This window comes from Oncorhynchus keta, chromosome 13, assembly GCF_023373465.1.
Source record: "Oncorhynchus keta strain PuntledgeMale-10-30-2019 chromosome 13, Oket_V2, whole genome shotgun sequence".
NCBI classification, from domain to species: Eukaryota; Metazoa; Chordata; class Actinopteri; order Salmoniformes; family Salmonidae; genus Oncorhynchus; species Oncorhynchus keta.
The window spans coordinates 1123179-1147438 of record NC_068433.1 but is presented as its reverse complement, the minus strand read 5'-3'; the positions used below and the strand labels follow the sequence as shown (position 1 = coordinate 1147438).

The 24260-nt window shown below is 43.9% G+C and overlaps 1 protein-coding gene across 3 annotated transcripts in view; it reads left to right on the top strand.

Moving 5' to 3' along the window:
• Positions 1-24139, top strand: part of tfr2 (transferrin receptor 2) — a 96157-nt gene extending 72018 nt beyond the window's left edge. For all 3 annotated transcript variants that reach the window (XM_052458837.1, XM_052458836.1, XM_052458838.1), the window contains exons 13-18: positions 3339-3406; positions 3637-3707; positions 3945-4029; positions 4661-4888; positions 22261-22405; positions 23383-24139. In XM_052458837.1, coding sequence (XP_052314797.1) covers positions 3339-3406; positions 3637-3707; positions 3945-4029; positions 4661-4888; positions 22261-22405; positions 23383-23621 — 836 coding nt within the window. In that variant the 3' untranslated portion in view covers positions 23622-24139. The remainder of the gene's footprint in view (positions 1-3338; positions 3407-3636; positions 3708-3944; positions 4030-4660; positions 4889-22260; positions 22406-23382) is intronic.
• The last annotated feature ends 121 nt before the right edge of the window (positions 24140-24260 follow it).

Genomic DNA, 24260 nt, shown 5'->3' with positions numbered 1-24260 from the left:
ATATACCATGTTAAATATATACCATGTTAAATATATACCATGTTAAATATCTGATGTTAAATATATACCATGTAAAATATATACAATGACATCACAATACCCCATAATGACAAAGGAAAAACAGGTTTTTATACATTTATAAAAATCAATGTATTTAAAAAAAATGTTTTTTAAATGAAATATCGCTTTTACATAAGTATTCAGACCCCCTTTCAGTACTTTGTTGAAGCGCCTTCGGCAGCGATTACAGACTCCGGTCTTCTTGAGTATGACACTACAAGCTTGGCACACCTGTATTTGGGGAGTTATAATAATAATAATAATAATATAATATATAATATATGCCATTTAGCAGACGCTTTTATCCAAAGCGACTTACAGTCATGTGTGCATACATTCTACGTATGGGTGGTCCCGGGGAGCGAACCCACTACCCTGGCGTTACAAGCGCCATGCTCTACCAACTGAGCTACAGAAGGACCACCAGTTCTTCTCTGCAGATCCTCTCAAACTCTGTCAGGTTGGATGGGGAGCGTCGCTGCACAGCTGTTTTCAGGTCTCTCCAGAGATGTTCGATCAGAATCAAGTCTGGGCTCATGGCTGTAATCGCTGCCAAAGGTGCTTCAACAAAGCACTGAGTAAAGGGTCTGAAAACTTAGGTAAATGTTATATTTCAGTTTTTTATATTTTATATATACAAATTTGCTACAATTTCGAAAATGTTTTATTTTATTTTGGACGAGATGGACGAGCGGAAAAAACGAATTCATCCATTTTAGAACAAGGCTGTAACGTAACAAAATGTGGTAAAGGTCAAGGAGTCTGAATACTTTCCTTAAGCACTGTATGACGTTACATTTTATGATGTTAAATATGTATGATAAATACATATGATATTAAATATATATTTTGTTAAATATGTCTGATAAATAGATATGATATTAAATATATATTTTGTTAAATATATATCATGTTGAATACATATAATGTTGAATATAGCATTTGAAAAAATATTTAGTTAAATATATATGATAAATACATCTGATGTTAATTACATATAATGTTGAATATAGATGTTAAATATATACAGTATGATAATAAATATATATGATGTTAAATATATATGATGTTAAATATACAGTGGGGAGTATTTGATACACTGACGATTTTGCAGGTTTTCCTACTTACAAAGCATGTAGAGGTCTGTAATTTTTTTAATCATAGGTACACTTCAACTGTGAGAGAAAAAGTAAGTAATTAATTTGCATTTTATCGCATGACATAAGTATTTGATCACCTACCAACCAGTAAGAATTCCGGCTCTCACAGACCTGTTCGTTTTTCTTTAAGAAGCCCTCCTGTTCTCCACTCATTACCTGTATTAACTGCACCTGTTTGAACTTGTTACCTGTATTAAAGACACCTGTCCACACACTCAATCAAACAGACTCCAACCTCTCCAAAATGGCCAAGACCAGAGAGCTGTGTAAGGACATCAGGGGTTAAATTGTAGACCTGCACAAGGCTGGGATGGGCTACAGGACAATAGGCAAGCAGCTTGGTGAGAAGGCAACAACTGTTGGTGCAATTATTAGAAAATGGAAGAAGTTCAAGATGATGGTCAATCACCCTCGGTCTGGGGCTCCATGCAAGATCTCACCTCGTGGGGCATCAATGATCATGAGGAAGGTGAGGGATCAGCCCAGAACTACACGGCAGGACCTGGTCAATGACCTGAAGAGAGCTGGGACCACAGTCTCAAAGAAAACCATTAGTAACACACTACGCCGTCATGGATCAAAATCCTGCAGCGCACGCAAGGTCCCCCTGCTCAAGCCAGCGCATGTCCAGGCCTGTCTGAAGTTTCCCAATGACCATCTGGATGATCCAGAGGAGGAATGGGAGAAGGTCATGTGGTCTGATGAGACAAAAATAGAGCTTTTTCGTCTAAACTCCATTCGCCGTGTTTGGAGGAAGAAGAAGGATGAGTACAACCCCAAGAACACCATCCCAACCATGAAGCATGGAGGTGGAAACATCATTCTTTGGTGATGCTTTTCTGCAAAGGGGACAGGATGACTGCACCGTATTGAGGGGAGGATGGATGGGGCCATGTATCGCGAAATCTTGGACAACAACCTCCTTCCCTCAGTAAGTGCATTGAAGATGGGTCGTGGCTGGGTCTTCCAGCATGACAACGACCCGAAACACACAGCAAGGGCAACTAAGGAGTGGCTCCGTAAGAAGCATCTCAAGGTCCTGTAGTGGCCTAGCCAGTCTCCAGACCTGAACCCAATAGAAAATCTTTGGAGGGAGCTGAAAGTCTGTATTGCCCAACGACAGCCCCGAAACCTGAAGGATCTGGAGAAGGTCTGTATGGAGGAGTGGGCCAAAATCCCTACTGCAGTGTGTGCAAACCTGGTCAAGAACTACAGGAAATGTATGATCTCTGTAATTGCAAACAAAGGTTTCTGTACCAAATATTAACTTTGTGATGTATCAAATACTTATGTCATGCAATAAAATGCAAATTAATTACTTAAAATTCATACAATGTGATTTTCTGGATTTTTGTTTTAGATTCCGTCTCTCACAGTTGAAGTGTACCTATGATTAAAAAAATTACAGACCTCTACATGCTTTGTAAGTAGGAAACCCTGCAAAATCAGCAGTGTATCAAATACTTGTTGTCCCCACTGTATATGATAGTAAATATATATGATGTTAAATATATATGATAATAGAGATATGATAATAAATATATATGTTAAATATATATGATAATAAAGATATATGATTATAAATATATATGTTAAATATATATGATAATAAAGACATGATAATAAATATATGATGTTAAATATACATGATAATAAAGATATATGATTATAAATATATATGATAATAAATATATATGTTAAATATATATGATAATAAATATATATGTTAAATATATATGATAATAAATATCTATGATTATAAATATATATGATAATAAATATATATGATGTTAAATATATATGATAATAAATATATATGTTAAATATATATGTTAAATATATATGATAATAAATATATATGTTAAATATATATGTTAAATATATATGCTAATACATATATATGATTATAAATATATATGATAATAAATATATATGTTAAATATATATGATAATAAATATATATGATTTTGAATATAGATGTTGAATATATATGATAAATACATCTGATGTCAATTTCCTATAATAAGAATCTGTGTTGTTGTCTCAGGTGATGATAACCTGTCAGCCTACACTAGTCCTCTACTGCTCGATCTAATAGAATCTGTGTTGTTGTCTCAGGTGATGATAACCTGTCAGCCTACACTAGTCCTCTACTGCTCGATCTAATAGAATCTGCCATCAAACAGGTAACTTTCCATTGTCTATATTCTACTAAATATACTCTACCTTTGTGTGTATTTATCGTATGTACAGTGTGAATCATGTATAACGTCCGTGTGTGTATACACGCACACACACACACACACACACACACACACACACACACACACACACACACACACACACGCACGCGCACGCACGCACGCACGCACGCACGCACGCACGCACACACATACACACACACACACACACACAGGTGGAGCATCCTAAACACACAGGCCAGACCATCTACAGCCAGGCAGAGAAAGAGGGGGGCAGCTGGAAGATGTGGGTAACTCTTATCTTTTACTTTCAATTCTTCCTTGTCTTAAACATACAGACTTTCTATTTCTCTCTGTCTCTCTCCCTCCCCCTCTCTCCTCCCCTCTCTTCTCTCCCTCCCCTCTCTCCTCCCCTCTCTTCTCTCCCTCCCCCTCTCTCCTCTCTCCTCTATTATTAAGCCATCATATCTGAACAGTGGGGTGTATAGGTGATACTAACTCTCTGTTTCTCTCTCTCATCCAGTATTAAGCCATTGTACCTGAACAGCGGGGCATATAGTTTCACAGCCTTTGGAGGAGTTCCTGCTATGGAGCTACGCTTCAATGAGGTACAACCCTTCCTCTCACCTCTCAACCTCTCCTCTCACCTCTCTCTCTACCTCTCCTCTAAACTCACCTCTCTCTCACCTCTACTCTCACCTCTCTACCTCTCCTCTAAACTCACTGTTCTCTCTACCTCTACTCTCACCTCTCCCTCTACCTCTCCTTTCACCTCTCTCTCTACCTCTTCTCTCACCTCTCCCTCTACCTCTCCTTTCACCTCTCCCTCTACCTCTTCTCTCACCTCTCCCTCTACCTCTCCTCTCACCTCTCTCTCTACCTCTCATCTCTCTCTCTACCTCTCCTCTAAACTCACCTCTCTCTCTACCTCTCCTTTCACCTCTCCCTCTACCTCTTCTCTCACCTCTCTCTCTACCTCTCCTCTCACCTCTCCCTCTACCTCTCCTCTCACCTCTCCCTCTACCTCTCCTCTCACCTCTCCCTCTACCTCTTCTCTCACCTCTCCCTCTACCTCTTCTCTCACCTCTCTCTCTACCTCTTCTCTCACCTCTCCCTCTACATCTCCTCCAAACTCACTCCTCTTTCTACATGCTTTTCTTTCTCCAGGGTTCTTTCTTTCTCTTGAATGCTACAATGTTTCAGTGATGATTCAAATAGTGTGTGTGTGTGTCTCTTCAGGACTCCCGCCCCTACCCGTTTGTCAACACCCCATTGGACACCTCCGGGCGACTCCAGGAAGTCCTGGGGGGTCGTCTGGGGGTCGTAGGGCGGAGCCTAGGAGAGCTGGTTGGTCTGATGGTGCTGCGATTGGCTCACGACCACATCCTGCCTCTACGCATCACTACCTACTCCCATACTGCACTGCAGTTCAGCGCCCAGCTCAACAAGCACTCTGCCGAGCTACAGGTATGAACACACTAACCCTCCTCCCTCCGGGCTCGTGGTCTCCCTCCCCCTCCGGGCTCGTGGTCTCCCTCCCCCTCCGGGCTTGTGGTCTCCCTCCTCCCTCCATGCTCGTGGTCTCCCTCCCCCTCCGGGCTTGTGGTCCTCCTCCTCCCTCCAAGCTCGTGGTCTCCCTCCCCCTCCGGGCTCGTGGTCTCCCTCCCCCTCCAGGCTTGTGGTCTCTCTCCCCCTCCGGGCTCCTCCCCTCCGGGCTCGTGGTCTCCCTCCTCCCTCCGGGCTCGTGGTCTCCCTGCTCCCTCCGGGCTCATGGTCTCCCTCCCCCTCCAGGCTCGTGGTCTCCCTCCCCCTCCAGGCTCGTGGTATGCCTCCTTCCTCCGGGCTAGTGGTCTCCCTCCTCCCTCCGGGCTTGTGCTCTCCCTCCTCCCTCCAGGTTCGTGGTCTCCCTCCAGGCTCGTGGTCTCCCTCCGGGCTCGTGGTCTCCATTCAGGCTTGTGGTCTCTCTCCTCCCTCCGGGCTCGTGGTCTCCCTTCAGGCTCGTGGTCTCTCTCCTCCCTCCTGGCTCGTGGTCTCTCTCCTCCCTCCGGGCTCGTGGTCTCTCTCCTCCCTCCGGGCTCGTGGTCTCTCTCCTCCCTCCGGGCTCGTGGTCTCTCTCCTCCCTCCGGGCTCGTGGTCTCTCTCCTCCCTCCGGACTCGTGGTCTCTCTCCTCCCTCCGGGCTCGTGGTCTCTCTCCTCCCTCTGGGCTCGTGGTCTCTCTCCTCCCTCTGGGCTCGTGGTCTCTCTCCTCCCTCCGGGCTCGTGGTCTCTCTCCTCCCTCCGGACTCGTGGTCTCTCTCCTCCCTCTGGGCTCGTGGTCTCTCTCCTCCCTCCGGGCTCGTTGTCTCTCTCCTCCCTCCGGGCTCGTGGTCTCTCTCCTCCCTCCGGGCTCGTGGTCTCCCTCCTCCCTCTGGGCTCGTGGTCTCTCTCCTCCCTCTGGGCTCGTGGTCTCTCTCCTCCCTCCGGGCTCGTGGTCTCTCTCCTCCCTCCGGGCTCGTGGTCTCTCTCATCCCTCTGGGCTCGTGGTCTCTCTCCTCCCTCTGGGCTCGTGGTCTCTCTCCTCCCTCCGGGCTCGTGGTCTCTCTCCTCCCTCCGGGCTCGTGGTCTCTCTCATCCTCCGGGCTCGTGGTCTCTCTCCTCCCTCTGGGCTCGTGGTCTCTCTCCTCCCTCCGGGCTCGTGGTCTCTCTCATTCCTCTGGGCTCGTGGTCTGCCTCCGGGCTCGTGGTCTCTCTCCTCCCTCTGGGCTCGTGGTCTCTCTCCTCCCTCCGGGCTCGTGGTCTCTCTCCTCCCTCTGGGCTCGTGGTCTCTCTCCTCCCTCTGGGCTCGTGGTCTCTCTCCTCCCTCCGGGCTCGTGGTCTCTCTCCTCCCTCCGGGCTCGTGGTCTCTCTCCTCCCTCTGGGCTCGTGGTCTCTCTCCTCCCTCCGGGCTCGTGGTCTCTCTCATCCCTCCGGGCTCGTGGTCTCTCTCTCCCTCTGGGCTCGTGGTCTCTCTCCTCCCTCCGGGCTCGTGGTCTCTCTCCTCCCTCTGGGCTCGTGGTCTTCTCCTCCCTCCGGGCTCGTGGTCTCTCTCATCCCTCCGGGCTCATGGTCTGCCTCTGGGCTCGTGGTCTTCTCCTCCCTCTGGGCTCGTGGTCTCTCTCCTCCCTCCGGGCTCGTGGTCTCTCTCCTCCCTCTGGGCGCGTGGTCTCTCTCCTCCCTCTGGGCTCGTGGTCTCTCTCCTCCCTCCGGGCTCGTGGTCTCTCTCCTCCCTCCGGGCTCGTGGTCTTCTCCTCCCTCTGGGCTCGTGGTCTCTCTCCTCCCTCCGGGCTCGTGGTCTCTCTCCTCCCTCTGGGCTCGTGGTCTCTCTCCTCCCTCTGGGCTCGTGGTCTCTCTCCTCCCTCTGGGCTCGTGGTCTCTCTCCTCCCTCTGGGCTCGTGGTCTCTCTCCTCCCTCTGGGCTTGTGGTCTCTCTCCTCCCTCCGGGCTCGTGGTCTCTCTCCTCCCTCTGGGCTCGTGGTCTCTCTCCTCCCTCCGGGCTCGTGGTCTCTCTCCTCCCTCCGGGCTCGTGGTCTCTCTCCTCCCTCTGGGCTCGTGGTCTCTCTCCTCCCTCTGGGCTCGTGGTCTCTCTCCTCCCTCTGGGCTCGTGGTCTCTCTCCTCCCTCTGGGCTCATGGTCTCTCTCCTCTCTCTGGGCTCGTGGTCTCTCTAGAATTTAAGGAAAATGTTTAGAACACATTCAGTGGGACAAAAAAGTATTTAGTCAGCCACCAATTGTGCAAGTTCTCCCACTTAAAAAGATGAGAGAGGCCTGTAATTTTATAAGGTACACTTCAACTATGACAGACAAAATTAGAAAAAAATCCAGAAAATAAATTATATATAATTATATAATTTATTTGCAAATTATGGTGGAAAATAAGGATTTGGTCAATAACAAAAGTTTATCTCAATACTTTGTTATATACCCTTTGTTGGCAATGACAGAGGTCAAACGTTTTCTGTAAGTCTTCACAAGGTTTTCACACTGTTGCTGGTATTTTGGCCCATTCCTCCATGCAGATCTCCTCTAGAGCATTGATGTTTTGGGGCTGTTGCTGGGCAACACAGACTTTCAACTCCCTCCAAAGATTTTCTATGGGGTTGAGATCTGGAGACTGGCTCGGCCACTCCAGGACCTTGAAATGCTTCTTACGGAGCCACTCCTTTGTTGCCCGGGTGGTGTGTTTGGGATCATTGTCATGCTAAAAGACTCCAGCCACATTTCATCTTCAATGCCCTTGCTGATGGAAGGAGGTTTTCCTCAAAATCTCACGATACATGGCCCCATTTATTATTTCCTTTACACGGATCAGTCACCCTGGTCCCTTAGCAGAAAAACAGCCCCAAAGCATGATGTTTCCACCCCATGCTTCACAGTAGGTATGGTGTTCTTTGGATGCAACTCAGCATTCTTTGTCCTCCAAACACGACGAGTTGAGTTTTAACCAAAAAGTTATATTTTGGTTTCATCTGACCATATGACATTCTCCCAATCTTCTTCTGGATCATCCAAATGCTCTCTAGCAAACTTCAGACGGACCTGGACATGTACTGGCTTAAGCAGGGGGACACGTCTGGCACTGAAGGATTTGAGTCCCTGGTGGCGTAGTGTGTTACTGATGGTAGGCTTTGTTACTTTGGTCCCAGCTCTCTGCAGGTCATTCACTAGGTCCCCCGTGTGGTTCTGGGATTTTTGCTCAACGTTCTTGTGATCATTTTGACCCCGCGGGGTGAGATCTTGCTTGGAGCCCCAGATCGAGGTAGATTATCAGTGGTCTTGTATGTCTTCCATTTCCTAATAATTGCTCTAACAGTTGATTTCTTCAAACCAAGCTGCTTACACAATTGGTGGCTGACTAAATACTTTTTGTATTTGATGAGAGAGGCCTGTAATTTTCATCGTAGGTAGGTACACTTCATTTAGTCAGCCACCAATTGTGTTACGGTTTTCTAGGTGTGGTGAAGGAGAGTTGGACCAAAACGCAGCTTGTAGATTGCGATCCATGTTTAATGAACAAAAACGTAACACGAATCTAAAATACAAACACTACAAAACAAAGAACGTCGAAAACCGAAACAGCCTATACTAGTGAAAACTAACACAGCCAGGAACAAGGACACTAAGGACAATCACCCACGACAAACTCAAAGAATATGGCTGCCTAAATATGGTTCCCAATCAGAGACAACGATAAACACCTGCCTCTGATTGAGAACCACTCCAGACAGCCATAGACTTTGCTAGATCACCCCACTAGCTACAATCCCAATATATACACACCAAAACCCCATGACTAAACACACCACAATACAAAAACCCCATGCCACACCCTGGCCTGACCCAATACATGAAGATAAACACAAAATACTTCGACCAGGGCGTGACAGAACCCCCCTAAGGTCCGGACTCGTGGTCACCTCAAAACAATAGGGAGGGTCCGGGTGGGCGTCTGTCCATGGTGGCGGCTCCGGCACGGGAGGTGGACCCCACTTAGTCAATGTCTTAGTCCCCTCTCCTCGCGTCCCTGGATAGTCCACCCTCGCCGCCGACCATGGCCTAGTAGTCCTCACCCAGAACCCCACTGGACTGAGGAGCAGATTGGGACTGAAGGACAGCTCGGGACTGAGGCAGCTCTGGACTGAGAGAAAGCTCGGGAGTGAGAGAAAGCTCAGGAGTGAGAGGAAGCTCAGGAGTGAGAGGAAGCTCAGGCAGGTAGATCTACCATATCCTGGCTGGCTGGTGGTCTCAGCAGATCCTGGCTGACTGGCGGATCTTGCGGATCTGGAAGAGTCTGGTTGACTGGCAGATCTGGAAGAGTCTGGTTGACTGGCAGATCTGGAAGATTCTGGTTGACTGGCAGATCTGGAAGATTCTGGCTGACTGGCAGATCTGGAAGAATCTGGCTGACTGGCAGATCTGGAAGAGTCTGGCTGACTGGTGGATCCTGGCAGACTGAAATATCTGGCTGCTCCACGCTGACTGGCGGCTCTGGCGGCCTTACAGACTAGCAGCTCCTTGCAGACTGGCAGCTCCTTGCACACTGACAGCTCCTTACAGACTGACAGCTCCTTGCAGACTGGCAGCTCCTTGCAGACTGGCAGCTCCTTGCAGACTGGCAGCTCCTTGCAGACTGGCAGCTCCTTGCAGACTGGCAGCTCCTTGCAGACTGGCAGCTCCTTGCAGACTGGCAGCTCCTTGCAGACTGGCAGCTCCTTGCAGACTGGCAGCTCCTTGCACACTGACAGCTCCTTACAGACTGACAGCTCCTTGCAGACTGGCAGCTCCTTGCAGACTGGCAGCTCCTTGCAGACTGGCAGCTCCTTGCACACTGACAGCTCCTTACAGACTGACAGCTCCTTGCAGACTGGCAGCTCCTTGCAGACTGGCAGCTCCTTGCAGACTGACAGCTCTGGCTGCTTCATGCAGACTGACAGCTCTGACTGCTCCATGCAGACTGGCAGCTCTGGCTGCTTCATGCAGACTGACAGCTCTGACTGCTCCATGCAGACTGACAGCTCTGACTGCTCCATGCAGGCTGGCAGCTCTGGCTGCTCCATGCAGGCTGGCAGCACCTTGCAGACTGACAGCTCTGGCTGCTCCATGCAGACTGACAGATCTGGCTGCTCTATGCAGACTGACAGCTCTGGCTGCGCTGACCAGGTGGGAGACTCCAGCAGCGCTGTAGAGGAGGAAGGCTCTGGCTGCGCTGACCAGGCGGGAGACTCCAGCAGCGCTGTAGAGGAGGAAGGCTCTGGCTGCGCTGAACAGACGGGAGACTCCGACAGCGCTGGAGAGGCGAGGCGCACTGTAGGCCTGATGCGTGGTGCTGGTACTGGTGGTACTGAACCGAGGATACGCACAGGAAGCCTGGTGCGGGGAGCTGCTACAGGAGGGCTCGGGTGTGGAGGTGGTACTGGTTAGACCGGACCGTGCAGGCGCACTGGAGCTCTTGAGCACCGAGCCTGCCCAACCTACCTGGTTGAATACTCTCGGTCGCCCTGCCAGTGCGGCGAGGTGGAATAGCCCGCACTGGGCTATGCAGGCGAACCGGAGACACCGAGCGCAAGGCTGGTACCATGTAAGCCGGCCCAATGAGACGCACTGGGGACCAGATGCGTAGAGCCGGCTTCATGGCATTTGGCTCGACGTTCAATCTAGCCCGGCCGATACGTGGAGCTGGAATATACCACACAGGGCTATGCACCCGCACTGGGGACACCGTGCGCACCGCTGCATAACACGGTGCTTGCCCGGTCTCTCTAGCCCCGGTAAGCACAGGAGTTTCGCATTCCATAGGGTTATTTATCTGTCCCTACACTAGTGATGTCCCATTCCATAGGGTTATTTATCTCTAACTACACTAGTGATGTCCCATTCCATAGGGTTATTAATCTGTCCCTACACTAGTGATGTCCCATTCCATAGGGTTATTAATCTCTAACTACACTAGTGATGTCCCATTCCATAGGGTTATTTATCTCTAACTACACTAGTGATGTCCCATTCCATAGGGTTATTTATCTCTAACTACACTAGTGATGTCCCATTCCATAGGGTCATTAATCTGTCTCTACACTAGTGATGTCCCATTCCATAGGGTTATTTATCTCTAACTACACTAGTGATGTCCCATTCCATAGGGTTATTAATCTGTCACTACACTAGTGATGTCCCATTCCGTAGGGTTATTAATCTGTCTCTACACTAGTGATGTCCCATTCCATAGGGTTATTTATCTCTAACTACACTAGTGATGTCCCATTCCATAGGGTTATTAATCTGTCCCTACACTAGTGATGTCCCATTCCATAGGGTTATTAATCTCTAACTACACTAGTGATGTCCCATTCCATAGGGTTATTAATCTCTAACTACACTAGTGATGTCCCATTCCATAGGGTTATTTATCTCTAACTACACTAGTGATGTCCCATTCCATAGGGTTATTTATCTCTAACTACACTAGTGATGTCCCATTCCATAGGGTTATTTATCTGTCACTACACTAGTGATGTCCCATTCCATAGGGTTATTTATCTCTAACTACACTAGTGATGTCCCATTCCATAGGGTTATTAATCTGTCTCTACACTAGTGATGTCCCATTCCATAGGGTTATTAATCTGTCACTACACTAGTGATGTCCCATTCCATAGGGTTATTAATCTGTCTCTACACTAGTGATGTCCCATTCCATAGGGTTATTTATCTGTCCCTACACTAGTGATGTCCCATTCCATAGGGTTATTCATCTCTAACTACACTAGTGATGTCCCATTCCATAGGGTTATTTATCTCTAACTACACTAGTGATGTCCCATTCCATAGGGTTATTAATCTCTAACTACACTAGTGATGTCCCATTCCATAGGGTTATTTATCTCTAACTACACTAGTGATGTCCCATTCCATAGGGTTATTAATCTCTAACTACACTAGTGATGTCCCATTCCATAGGGTTATTTATCTCTAACTACACTAGTGATGTCCCATTCCATAGGGTTATTAATCTGTCCCTACACTAGTGATGTCCCATTCCATAGGGTTATTTATCTCTAACTACACTAGTGATGTCCCATTCCATAGGGTTATTTATCTCTAACTACACTAGTGATGTCCCATTCCATAGGGTTATTTATCTCTAACTACATTAGTGATGTCCCATTCCATAGGGTTATTTATCTCTAACTACATTAGTGATGTCCCATTCCATAGGGTTATTAATCTGTCTCTACACTAGTGATGTCCCATTCCATAGGGTTATTAATCTCTAACTACATTAGTGATGTCCCATTCCATAGGGTTATTAATCTGTCCCTACACTAGTGATGTCCCATTCCATAGGGTTATTTATCTCTAACTACACTAGTGATGTCCCATTCCATAGGGTTATTTATCTCTAACTACACTAGTGATGTCCCATTCCATAGGGTTATTAATCTCTAACTACACTAGTGATGTCCCATTCCATAGGGTTATTAATCTCTAACTACACTAGTGATGTCCCATTCCATAGGGTTATTTATCTCTAACTACACTAGTGATGTCCCATTCCATAGGGTTATTAATCTGTCTCTACACTAGTGATGTCCCATTCCATAGGGTTATTTATCTCTAACTACACTAGTGATGTCCCATTCCATAGGGTTATTAATCTGTCACTACACTAGTGATGTCCCATTCCATAGGGTTATTTATCTCTAACTACACTAGTGATGTCCCATTCCATAGGGTTATTAATCTCTAACTACACTAGTGATGTCCCATTCCATAGGGTTATTAATCTGTCCCTACACTAGTGATGTCCCATTCCATAGGGTTATTAATCTGTCTCTACACCAGTGATGTCCCATTCCATAGGGTTATTAATCTCTAACTACACTAGTGATGTCCCATTCCATAGGGTTATTAATCTCTAACTACATTAGTGATGTCCCATTCCATAGGGTTATTTATCTCTAACTACACTAGTGATGTCCCATTCCATAGGGTTATTAATCTGCCACTACACTAGTGATGTCCCATTCCATAGGGTTATTTATCTCTAACTACACTAGTGATGTCCCATTCCATAGGGTTATTTATCTCTAACTACACTAGCGATGTCCCATTCGATAGGGTTATTAATCTGTCCCTACACTAGTGATGTCCCATTCCATAGGGTTATTTATCTCTAACTACACTAGTGATGTCCCATTCCATAGGGTTATTAATCTGTCCCTACACTAGTGATGTCCCATTCCATAGGGTTATTAATCTCTAACTACACTAGTGATGTCCCATTCCATAGGGTTATTAATCTGTCCCTACACTAGCGATGTCCCATTCCATAGGGTTATTTATCTCTAACTACACTAGTGATGTCCCATTCCATAGGGTTATTAATCTGTCCCTACACTAGTGATGTCCCATTCCATAGGGTTATTAATCTCTAACTACACTAGCGATGTCCCATTCCATAGGGTTATTAATCTGTCCCTACACCAGTGATGTCCCATTCCATAGGGTTATTAATCTGTCCCTACACTAGTGATGTCCCATTCCATAGGGTTATTAATCTGTCCCTACACTAGTGATGTCCCATTCCATAGGGTTATTAATCTGTCACTACATTAGTGATGTCCCATTCCATAGGGTTATTAATCTGTCCCTACACTAGTGATGTCCCATTCCATAGGGTTATTAATCTCTAACTACACTAGTGATGTCCCATTCCATAGGGTTATTAATCTCCAACTACACTAGTGATGTCCCATTCCATTGGGTTATTTATCTGTCACTACACTAGTGATGTCCCATTCCATAGGGTTATTAATCTGTCCCTACACTAGCGATGTCCCATTCCATAGGGTTATTAATCTCTAACTACATTAGTGATGTCCCATTCCATAGGGTTATTTATCTCTAACTACACTAGTGATGTCCCATTCCATAGGGTTATTAATCTGTCACTACACTAGTGATGTCCCATTCCATAGGGTTATTAATCTCTAACTACATTAGTGATGTCCCATTCCATAGGGTTATTAATCTCTAACTACATTAGTGATGTCCCATTCCATAGGGTTATTAATCTCTAACTACACTAGTGATGTCCCATTCCATAGGGTTATTAATCTCTAACTACACTAGTGATGTCCCATTCCATAGGGTTATTTATCTGTCACTACACTAGTGATGTCCCATTCCATAGGGTTATTAATCTGTCTCTACACCAGTGATGTCCCATTCCATAGGGTTATTAATCTGTCCCTACACTAGTGATGTCCCATTCCATAGGGTTATTAATCTCTAACTACATTAGTGATGTCCCATTCCATAGGGTTATTAATCTGTCCCTACACTAGTGATGTCCCATTCCATAGGGTTATTTATCTCTAACTACATTAGTGATGTCCCATTCCATAGGGTTATTTATCTCTAACTACATTAGTGATGTCCCATTCCATAGGGTTATTTATCTCTAACTACACTAGTGATGTCCCATTCCATAGGGTTATTAATCTCTAACTACACTAGTGATGTCCCATTCCATAGGGTTATTAATCTGTCCCTACACTAGTGATGTCCCATTCCATAGGGTTATTAATCTGTCTCTACACCAGTGATGTCCCATTCCATAGGGTTATTAATCTCTAACTACACTAGTGATGTCCCATTCCATAGGGTTATTTATCTCTAACTACACTAGTGATGTCCCATTCCATAGGGTTATTAATCTGTCACTACACTAGTGATGTCCCATTCCATAGGGTTATTAATCTCTAACTACACTAGTGATGTCCCATTCCATAGGGTTATTAATCTGTCTCTACATTAGTGATGTCCCATTCCATAGGGTTATTAATCTCTAACTACACTAGTGATGTCCCATTCCATAGGGTTATTAATCTGTCACTACACTAGTGATGTCCCATTCCATAGGGTTATTAATCTCTAACTACACTAGTGATGTCCCATTCCATAGGGTTATTAATCTGTCCCTACACTAGTGATGTCCCATTCCATAGGGTTATTTATCTGTCACTACACTAGTGATGTCCCATTCCATAGGGTTATTAATCTGTCCCTACACTAGTGATGTCCCATTCCATAGGGTTATTAATCTGTCCCTACACTAGTGATGTCCCATTCCATAGGGTTATTAATCTGTCACTACACTAGTGATGTCCCATTCCATAGGGTTATTAATCTGTCCCTACACTAGTGATGTCCCATTCCATTGGGTTATTTATCTGTCCCTACACCAGTGATGTCCCATTCCGTAGGGTTATTAATCTCTAACTACACTAGTGATGTCCCATTCCATAGGGTTATTAATCTGTCCCTACACTAGTGATGTCCCATTCCATAGGGTTATTAATCTGTCACTACATTAGTGATGTCCCATTCCATAGGGTTATTAATCTGTCCCAACACTAGTGATGTCCCATTCCAAGGGTTATTAATCTGTCCCAACACTAGTGATGTCCCATTCCATAGGGTTATTAATCTGTCGCTACACTAGTGATGTCCCATTCCATAGGGTTATTCATCTCTAACTACACTAGCGATGTCCCATTCCGTAGGGTTATTAATCTCTAACTACACTAGCGATGTCCCATTCCATAGGGTTATTTATCTCTAACTACACCAGTGATGTCCCATTCCATAGGGTTATTTATCTCTAACTACACTAGTGATGTCCCATTCCATAGGGTTATTAATCTCTAACTACACTAGTGATGTCCCATTCCATAGGGTTATTAATCTGTCACTACATTAGTGATGTCCCATTCCGTAGGGTTATTATTCTCTAACTACACTAGCGATGTCCCATTCCATAGGGTTATTTATCTCTAACTACACTAGCGATGTCCCATTCCATAGGGTTATTAATCTGTCCCTACATTAGTGATGTCCCATTCCATAGGGTTATTTATCTCTAACTACACTAGTGATGTCCCATTCCATAGGGTTATTAATCTGTCCCTACATTAGTGATGTCCCATTCCATAGGGTTATTAATCTGTCCCTACACTAGTGATGTCCCATTCCATAGGGTTATTAATCTCTAACTACACTAGTGATGTCCCATTCCATAGGGTTATTAATCTGTCCCTACACTAGTGATGTCCCATTCCATTGGGTTATTTATCTGTCCCTACACCAGTGATGTCCCATTCCGTAGGGTTATTAATCTCTAACTACACTAGTGATGTCCCATTCCATAGGGTTATTAATCTGTCCCAACACTAGTGATGTCCCATTCCATAGGGTTATTAATCTGTCCCAACACTAGTGATGTCCCATTCCATAGGGTTATTAATCTGTCGCTACACTAGTGATGTCCCATTCCATAGGGTTATTCATCTCTAACTACACTAGCGATGTCCCATTCCGTAGGGTTATTAATCTCTAACTACACTAGCGATGTCCCATTCCATAGGGTTATTTATCTCTAACTACACCAGTGATGTCCCATTCCATAGGGTTATTTATCTCTAACTACACTAGTGATGTCCCATTCCATAGGGTTATTAATCTCTAACTACACTAGTGATGTCCCATTCCATAGGGTTATTAATCTGTCACTACATTAGTGATGTCCCATTCCGTAGGGTTATTATTCTCTAACTACACTAGCGATGTCCCATTCCATAGGGTTATTTATCTCTAACTACACTAGCGATGTCCCATTCCATAGGGTTATTAATCTGTCCCTACATTAGTGATGTCCCATTCCATAGGGTTATTTATCTCTAACTACACTAGTGATGTCCCATTCCATAGGGTTATTAATCTGTCCCTACATTAGTGATGTCCCATTCCATAGGGTTAATAATCTGTCACTACACTAGTGATGTCCCATTCCATAGGGTTATTAATCTCTAACTACACTAGCGATGTCCCATTCCATAGGGTTATTAATCTGTCCCTACACTAGTGATGTCCCATTCCATAGGGTTATTAATCTCTAACTACACTAGTGATGTCCCATTCCATAGGGTTATTAATCTGTCCCTACATTAGTGATGTCCCATTCCATAGGGTTATTAATCTGTCCCTACACTAGTGATGTCCCATTCCATAGGGTTATTAATCTCTAACTACACTAGTGATGTCCCATTCCATAGGGTTATTAATCTGTCCCTACACTAGTGATGTCCCATTCCATTGGGTTATTTATCTGTCCCTACACCAGTGATGTCCCATTCCGTAGGGTTATTAATCTCTAACTACACTAGTGATGTCCCATTCCATAGGGTTATTAATCTGTCCCAACACTAGTGATGTCCCATTCCATAGGGTTATTAATCTGTCCCAACACTAGTGATGTCCCATTCCATAGGGTTATTAATCTGTCGCTACACTAGTGATGTCCCATTCCATAGGGTTATTCATCTCTAACTACACTAGCGATGTCCCATTCCGTAGGGTTATTAATCTCTAACTACACTAGCGATGTCCCATTCCATAGGGTTATTTATCTCTAACTACACCAGTGATGTCCCATTCCATAGGGTTATTTATCTCTAACTACACTAGTGATGTCCCATTCCATAGGGTTATTAATCTCTAACTACACTAGTGATGTCCCATTCCATAGGGTTATTAATCTGTCACTACATTAGTGATGTCCCATTCCGTAGGGTTATTATTCTCTAACTACACTAGCGATGTCCCATTCCATAGGGTTATTTATCTCTAACTACACTAGCGATGTCCCATTCCATAGGGTTATTAATCTGTCCCTACATTAGTGATGTCCCATTCCATAGGGTTATTTATCTCTAACTACACTAGTGATGTCCCATTCCATAGGGTTATTAATCTGTCTCTACACTAGTGATGTCCCATTCCATAGGGTTATTTATCTCTAACTACACTAGTGATGTCCCATTCCATAGGGTTATTAATCTCTAACTACATTAGTGATGTCCCATTCCATAGGGTTATTAATCTGTCCCTACACTAGTGATGTCCCATTCCATAGGGTTATTAATCTGTCTCTACACCAGTGATGTCCCATTCCATAGGGTTATTTATCTGTCACTACACTAGTGATGTCCCATTCCATAGGGTTATTTATCTCTAACTACACTAGTGATGTCCCATTCCATAGGGTTATTTATCTCTAACTACACTAGTGATGTCCCATTCCATAGGGTTATTAATCTGTCCCTACACTAGTGATGTCCCATTCCATAGGGTTATTAATCTCTAACTACACTAGTGATGTCCCATTCCATAGGGTTATTAATCTCTAACTACACTAGTGATGTCCCATTCCATAGGGTTATTTATCTCTAACTACACTAGTGATGTCCCATTCCATAGGGTTATTTATCTCTAACTACACTAGTGATGTCCCATTCCATAGGGTTATTAATCTGTCCCTACACTAGTGATGTCCCATTCCATAGGGTTATTTATCTCTAACTACACCAGTGATGTCCCATTCCATAGGGTTATTTATCTCTAACTACACTAGTGATGTCCCATTCCATAGGGTTATTAATCTCTAACTACACTAGCGATGTCCCATTCCATAGGGTTATTAATCTGTCACTACATTAGTGATGTCCCATTCCGTAGGGTTATTAATCTCTAACTACACTAGTGATGTCCCATTCCATAGGGTTATTAATCTGTCCCTACACTAGTGATGTCCCATTCCATAGGGTTATTAATCTGTCTCTACAATAGTGATGTCCCATTCCATAGGGTTATTAATCTGTCCCTACACTAGTGATGTCCCATTCCGTAGGGTTATTAATCTCTAACTACACTAGCGATGTCCCATTCCATAGGGTTATTAATCTCTAACTACACTAGTGATGTCCCATTCCATAGGGTTATTAATCTGTCCCTACACTAGTGATGTCCCATTCCATAGGGTTATTAATCTCTAACTACACTAGTGATGTCCCATTCAATAGGGTTATTAATCTCTAACTACACTAGTGATGTCCCATTCCATAGGGTTATTAATCTCTAACTACACTAGTGATGTCCCATTCCATAGGGTTATTTATCTCTAACTACACCAGTGATGTCCCATTCCATAGGGTTATTAATCTGTCCCTACACTAGTGATGTCCCATTCCATAGGGTTATTTATCTCTAACTACACCAGTGATGTCCCATTCCATAGGGTTATTTATCTCTAACTACACTAGTGATGTCCCATTCCATAGGGTTATTAATCTCTAACTACACTAGCGATGTCCCATTCCATAGGGTTATTAATCTGTCACTACATTAGTGATGTCCCATTCCATAGGGTTATTAATCTGTCACTACACTAGCGATGTCCCATTCCATAGGGTTATTAATCTGTCCCTACACTAGTGATGTCCCATTCCGTAGGGTTATTAATCTCTAACTACACTAGTGATGTCCCATTCCATAGGGTTATTAATCTGTCCCTACACTAGTGATGTCCCATTCCATAGGGTTATTAATCTGTCTCTACAATAGTGATGTCCCATTCCATAGGGTTATTAATCTGTCCCTACACTAGTGATGTCCCATTCCGTAGGGTTATTAATCTCTAACTACACTAGCGATGTCCCATTCCATAGGGTTATTAATCTCTAACTACACTAGTGATGTCCCATTCCATAGGGTTATTAATCTGTCCCTACACTAGTGATGTCCCATTCCATAGGGTTATTTATCTCTAACTACACTAGTGATGTCCCATTCCATAGGGTTATTAATCTGTCTCTACACTAGCGATGTCCCATTCCATAGGGTTATTAATCCGTCCCTACAATAGTGATGTCCCATTCCATAGGGTTATTAATCTGTCCCTACACCAGTGATGTCCCATTCCATAGGGTTATTAATCTCTAACTACACTAGTGAAGTCCCATTCCATAGGGTTATTAATCTGTCCCTACACTAGTGATGTCCCATTCCATAGGGTTATTAATCTCTAACTACACCAGTGATGTCCCATTCCATAGTGTTATTAATCTGTCCCTACACTAGTGATGTCCCATTCCATAGGGTTATTAATCTGTCTCTACACCAGTGATGTCCCATTCCATAGGGTTATTAATCTGTCCCTACACTAGTGATGTCCCATTCCATAGGGTTATTAATCTCTAACTACACTAGTGATGTCCCATTCCATAGGGTTATTAATCTGTCACTACACTAGTGATGTCCCATTCCATAGGGTTATTAATCTCTAACTACACTAGTGATGTCCCATTCCATAGGGTTATTAATCTGTCCCTACACTAGTGATGTCCCATTCCATAGGGTTATTAATCTGTCCCTACACTAGTGATGTCCCATTCCATAGGGTTATTAATCTCTAACTACACTAGTGATGTCCCATTCCATAGGGTTATTAATCTGTCCCTACACTAGTGATGTCCCATTCCATAGGGTTATTAATCTGTCCCTACACTAGTGATGTCCCATTCCATAGGGTTATTAATCTGTCTCTACACTAGTGATGTCCCATTCCATAGGGTTATTAATCTGTCCCTACACTAGTGATGTCCCATTCCATAGGGTTATTAATCTGTTACACTAGTGAATTCCATAGGGTTATTAATCTGTCCCTACACTAGTGATGTCCCATTCCATAGGGTTATTAATCTGTCCCTACACTAGTGATGTCCCATTCCATAGGGGTCCCTACACTAGTGATGTCCCATTCCATAGGGTCACTACATTAATGATGTCCCATTCCATAGGGTTATTAATCTCTAACTACACTAGTGATGTCCCATTCCATAGGGTTATTAATCTGTCCCTACACTAGTGATGTCCCATTCCATAGGGTTATTAATCTGTCCCTACACTAGTGATGTCCCATTCCATAGGGTTATTTATCTCTAACTACATTAGTGATGTCCCATTCCATAGGGTTATTAATCTGTCTCTACACTAGTGATGTCCCATTCCATAGGGTTATTAATCTCTAACTACATTAGTGATGTCCCATTCCATAGGGTTATTAATCTGTCCCTACACTAGTGATGTCCCATTCCATAGGGTTATTTATCTCTAACTACACTAGTGATGTCCCATTCCATAGGGTTATTAATCTGTCCCTACACTAGTGATGTCCCATTCCATAGGGTTATTAATCTGTCCCTACACTAGTGATGTCCCATTCCATAGGGTTATTAATCTGTCCCTACACTAGTGATGTCCCATTCCATAGGGTTATTTATCTCTAACTACACTAGTGATGTCCCATTCCATAGGGTTATTAATCTGTCTCTACACTAGTGATGTCCCATTCCATAGGGTTATTTATCTCTAACTACACTAGTGATGTCCCATTCCATAGGGTTATTAATCTGTCCCTACACCAGTGATGTCCCATTCCATAGGGTTATTAATCTCTAACTACACTAGTGATGTCCCATTCCATAGGGTTATTAATCTCTACACCAGTGATGTCCCATTCCATAGGGTGATGTCCTAGTGATGTCCCATTCCATAGGGTTATTAATCTCTAACTACACTAGTGATGTCCCATTCCATAGGGTTATTAATCTGTCCTACACTAGTGATGTCCCATTCCATAGGGTTATTAATCTCTAACTACACTAGTGATGTCCCATTCCATAGGGTTATTAATCTCTAACTACACTAGTGATGTCCCATTCCATAGGGTTATTAATCTCTAACTACACTAGTGATGTCCCATTCCATAGGGTTATTAATCTCTAACTACACTAGTGATGTCCCATTCCATAGGGTTATTAATCTCTAACTACACTAGTGATGTCCCATTCCATAGGGTTATTAATCTCTCACTACACTAGTGATGTCCCATTCCATAGGGTTATTAATCTCTAACTACATTAGTGATGTCCCATTCCATAGGGTTATTAATCTCTAACTACACTAGTGATGTCCCATTCCATAGGGTTATTAATCTCTAACTACATTAGTGATGTCCCATTCCATAGGGTTATTAATCTCTAACTACACTAGTGATGTCCCATTCCATAGGGTTATTTATCTCTAACTACACTAGTGATGTCCCATTCCATAGGGTTATTAATCTGTCACTACACTAGTGATGTCCCATTCCATAGGGTTATTAATCTCTAACTACACTAGTGATGTCCCATTCCATAGGGTTATTCATCTCTAACTACATTAGTGATGTCCCATTCCATAGGGTTATTTATCTGTCTCTACACTAGTGATGTCCCATTCCATAGGGTTATTAATCTCTAACTACACTAGTTGCTCTGTTTTGGAGGGACAGTCCCCCACCGAGGGACAGTCCCCCACCGAGGGACACTCCCCAAGCGGGATGGCTAAGGCTATTTGTCTAACACTTCTCCCTCTCCCTCCAGGCTCGTGGTCTCTCTCCTCAGTGGGTGTTCAGTGCTAGAGGAGACTACAGCAGAGCAGCTGAGACCCTGCAGGAGGCCATACTGAACTCTGATGTACAGGACGAGACTATGACACGTATCTACAACACACGCATGATGAGGGTAGGTAGGGGATAGCTGTGTCTGTCTCTGTCTGTCTGATTCTCTGTCTGTCTCTGTCTGTCTGATTCTCTGTCTGTCTCTGATTCTCTGTCTGATTCTCTGTCTCTCTGGTGGTCTGTGTCTGTCTCTGTCTGTCTGATTCTCTGTCTCTCTGGTGGTCTGTGTATACCAGTCAAAAGTTTGTACATACCTACTAATTTAAGGGGTTTTCTTTATTTTATACAATTGAGATGGTTTGGGATGAGTTGTACCGCAGAGTGATTGGAAAAGCAGCCAACAAGTGCTCAGCATATGTGGGAACTCCTTCAAGGCTGTCGGAAGACCATTCCTCGTGAAGCTGGTTGAGAGAATGCCAAGAGTGTGCAAAGCTGTCATCAAGGTAAAGGGTGGCTACTTTGAAGAATCTCAAATATGTTTAACACTTTTTCAGTTACTACATGATTCCATATGTGTCATAGTTTTGATGTCTTCACTATTATTCTACAATGTAGAAAATAGTAGAAATAAAGAAAAACCCTGGAATGAGTAGGTGTGTCCTAACTTTTGACTGGTACTGTATATATGTAATGTGTGTGTGTGAGGGTTTATATATATATATATATATTGTGTGTTTGTATATATGTAATGTGTGTGTGTTCATACACACTACCGTCCAAACGTTTGGGGTCACTTTCAAACATCCTTGTTTTTGAAAGAAAAACCCTTTTTTTATCCATTAAAATAACATCAAATTGATCAGAAATACAGTGTAGACATTTATGTATATAAGGATATTTGTAAGTGACCCCAAACTTTTGGACGGTAGTGTGTATGATGTGTTTTTATATAATATATATATATATATAATGTGTGTTTTTATATAATATATAAATATAATGTGTGTTTTTATATAATATATATATATAATGTGTGTTTTTATATAATATATATATAATGTGTGTGTATATATACAGGATGTAATGTGTGTGTCTCTACAGGTAGAGTATTACTTCCTGTCCCAGTACGTGTCTGTGGTTGAGACTCCGTTCCGTCACGTTATGCACGGTCGGGGGGAACACACTCTGAGTGCTCTCACCGAACACCTTTCTCTACTGACCTCCGACCCCAGGCGCTTCAACGAGGCCCTTTTCCGACGGCAACTAGCCCTGTTCACCTGGACATTGCAGGGAGCCGCCAACGCTCTGAGTGGAGACATTTGGAACATAGACAATGTCTTCTAACATAAACACATGTAGAGATGCATACACACAGACACTATACACACAGACACTATACACACAGACACTATACACACAGACACTATACACACAGACACTATACACACAGACACTATACACACAGACACTATACACACAGACACTATACACACAGACACTATACACACAGACATATACACACAGACACTATACACACAGACACTATACACACAGACACTATACACACAGACACTATACACACAGACACTATACACACAGACACTATACACACAGACACTATACACACAGACACTATACACACGGACACTATACACACAGACACTATACACACAGACACTATACACACAGACACTATACACACAGACACTATACCAGATGACACTATACACACAGACACTATACACACAGACACTATACACACAGACACTATACACACAGACACTATACACACAGACACTATACACACAGACACTATACACACAGACACTATACACACAGACACTATACACACAGACACTATACACACAGACACTATACACACAGACACTATACACACAGACACTATACACACAGACACTATACACACAGACACTATACACACAGACACTATACACACAGACACTATACACACAGACACTATAC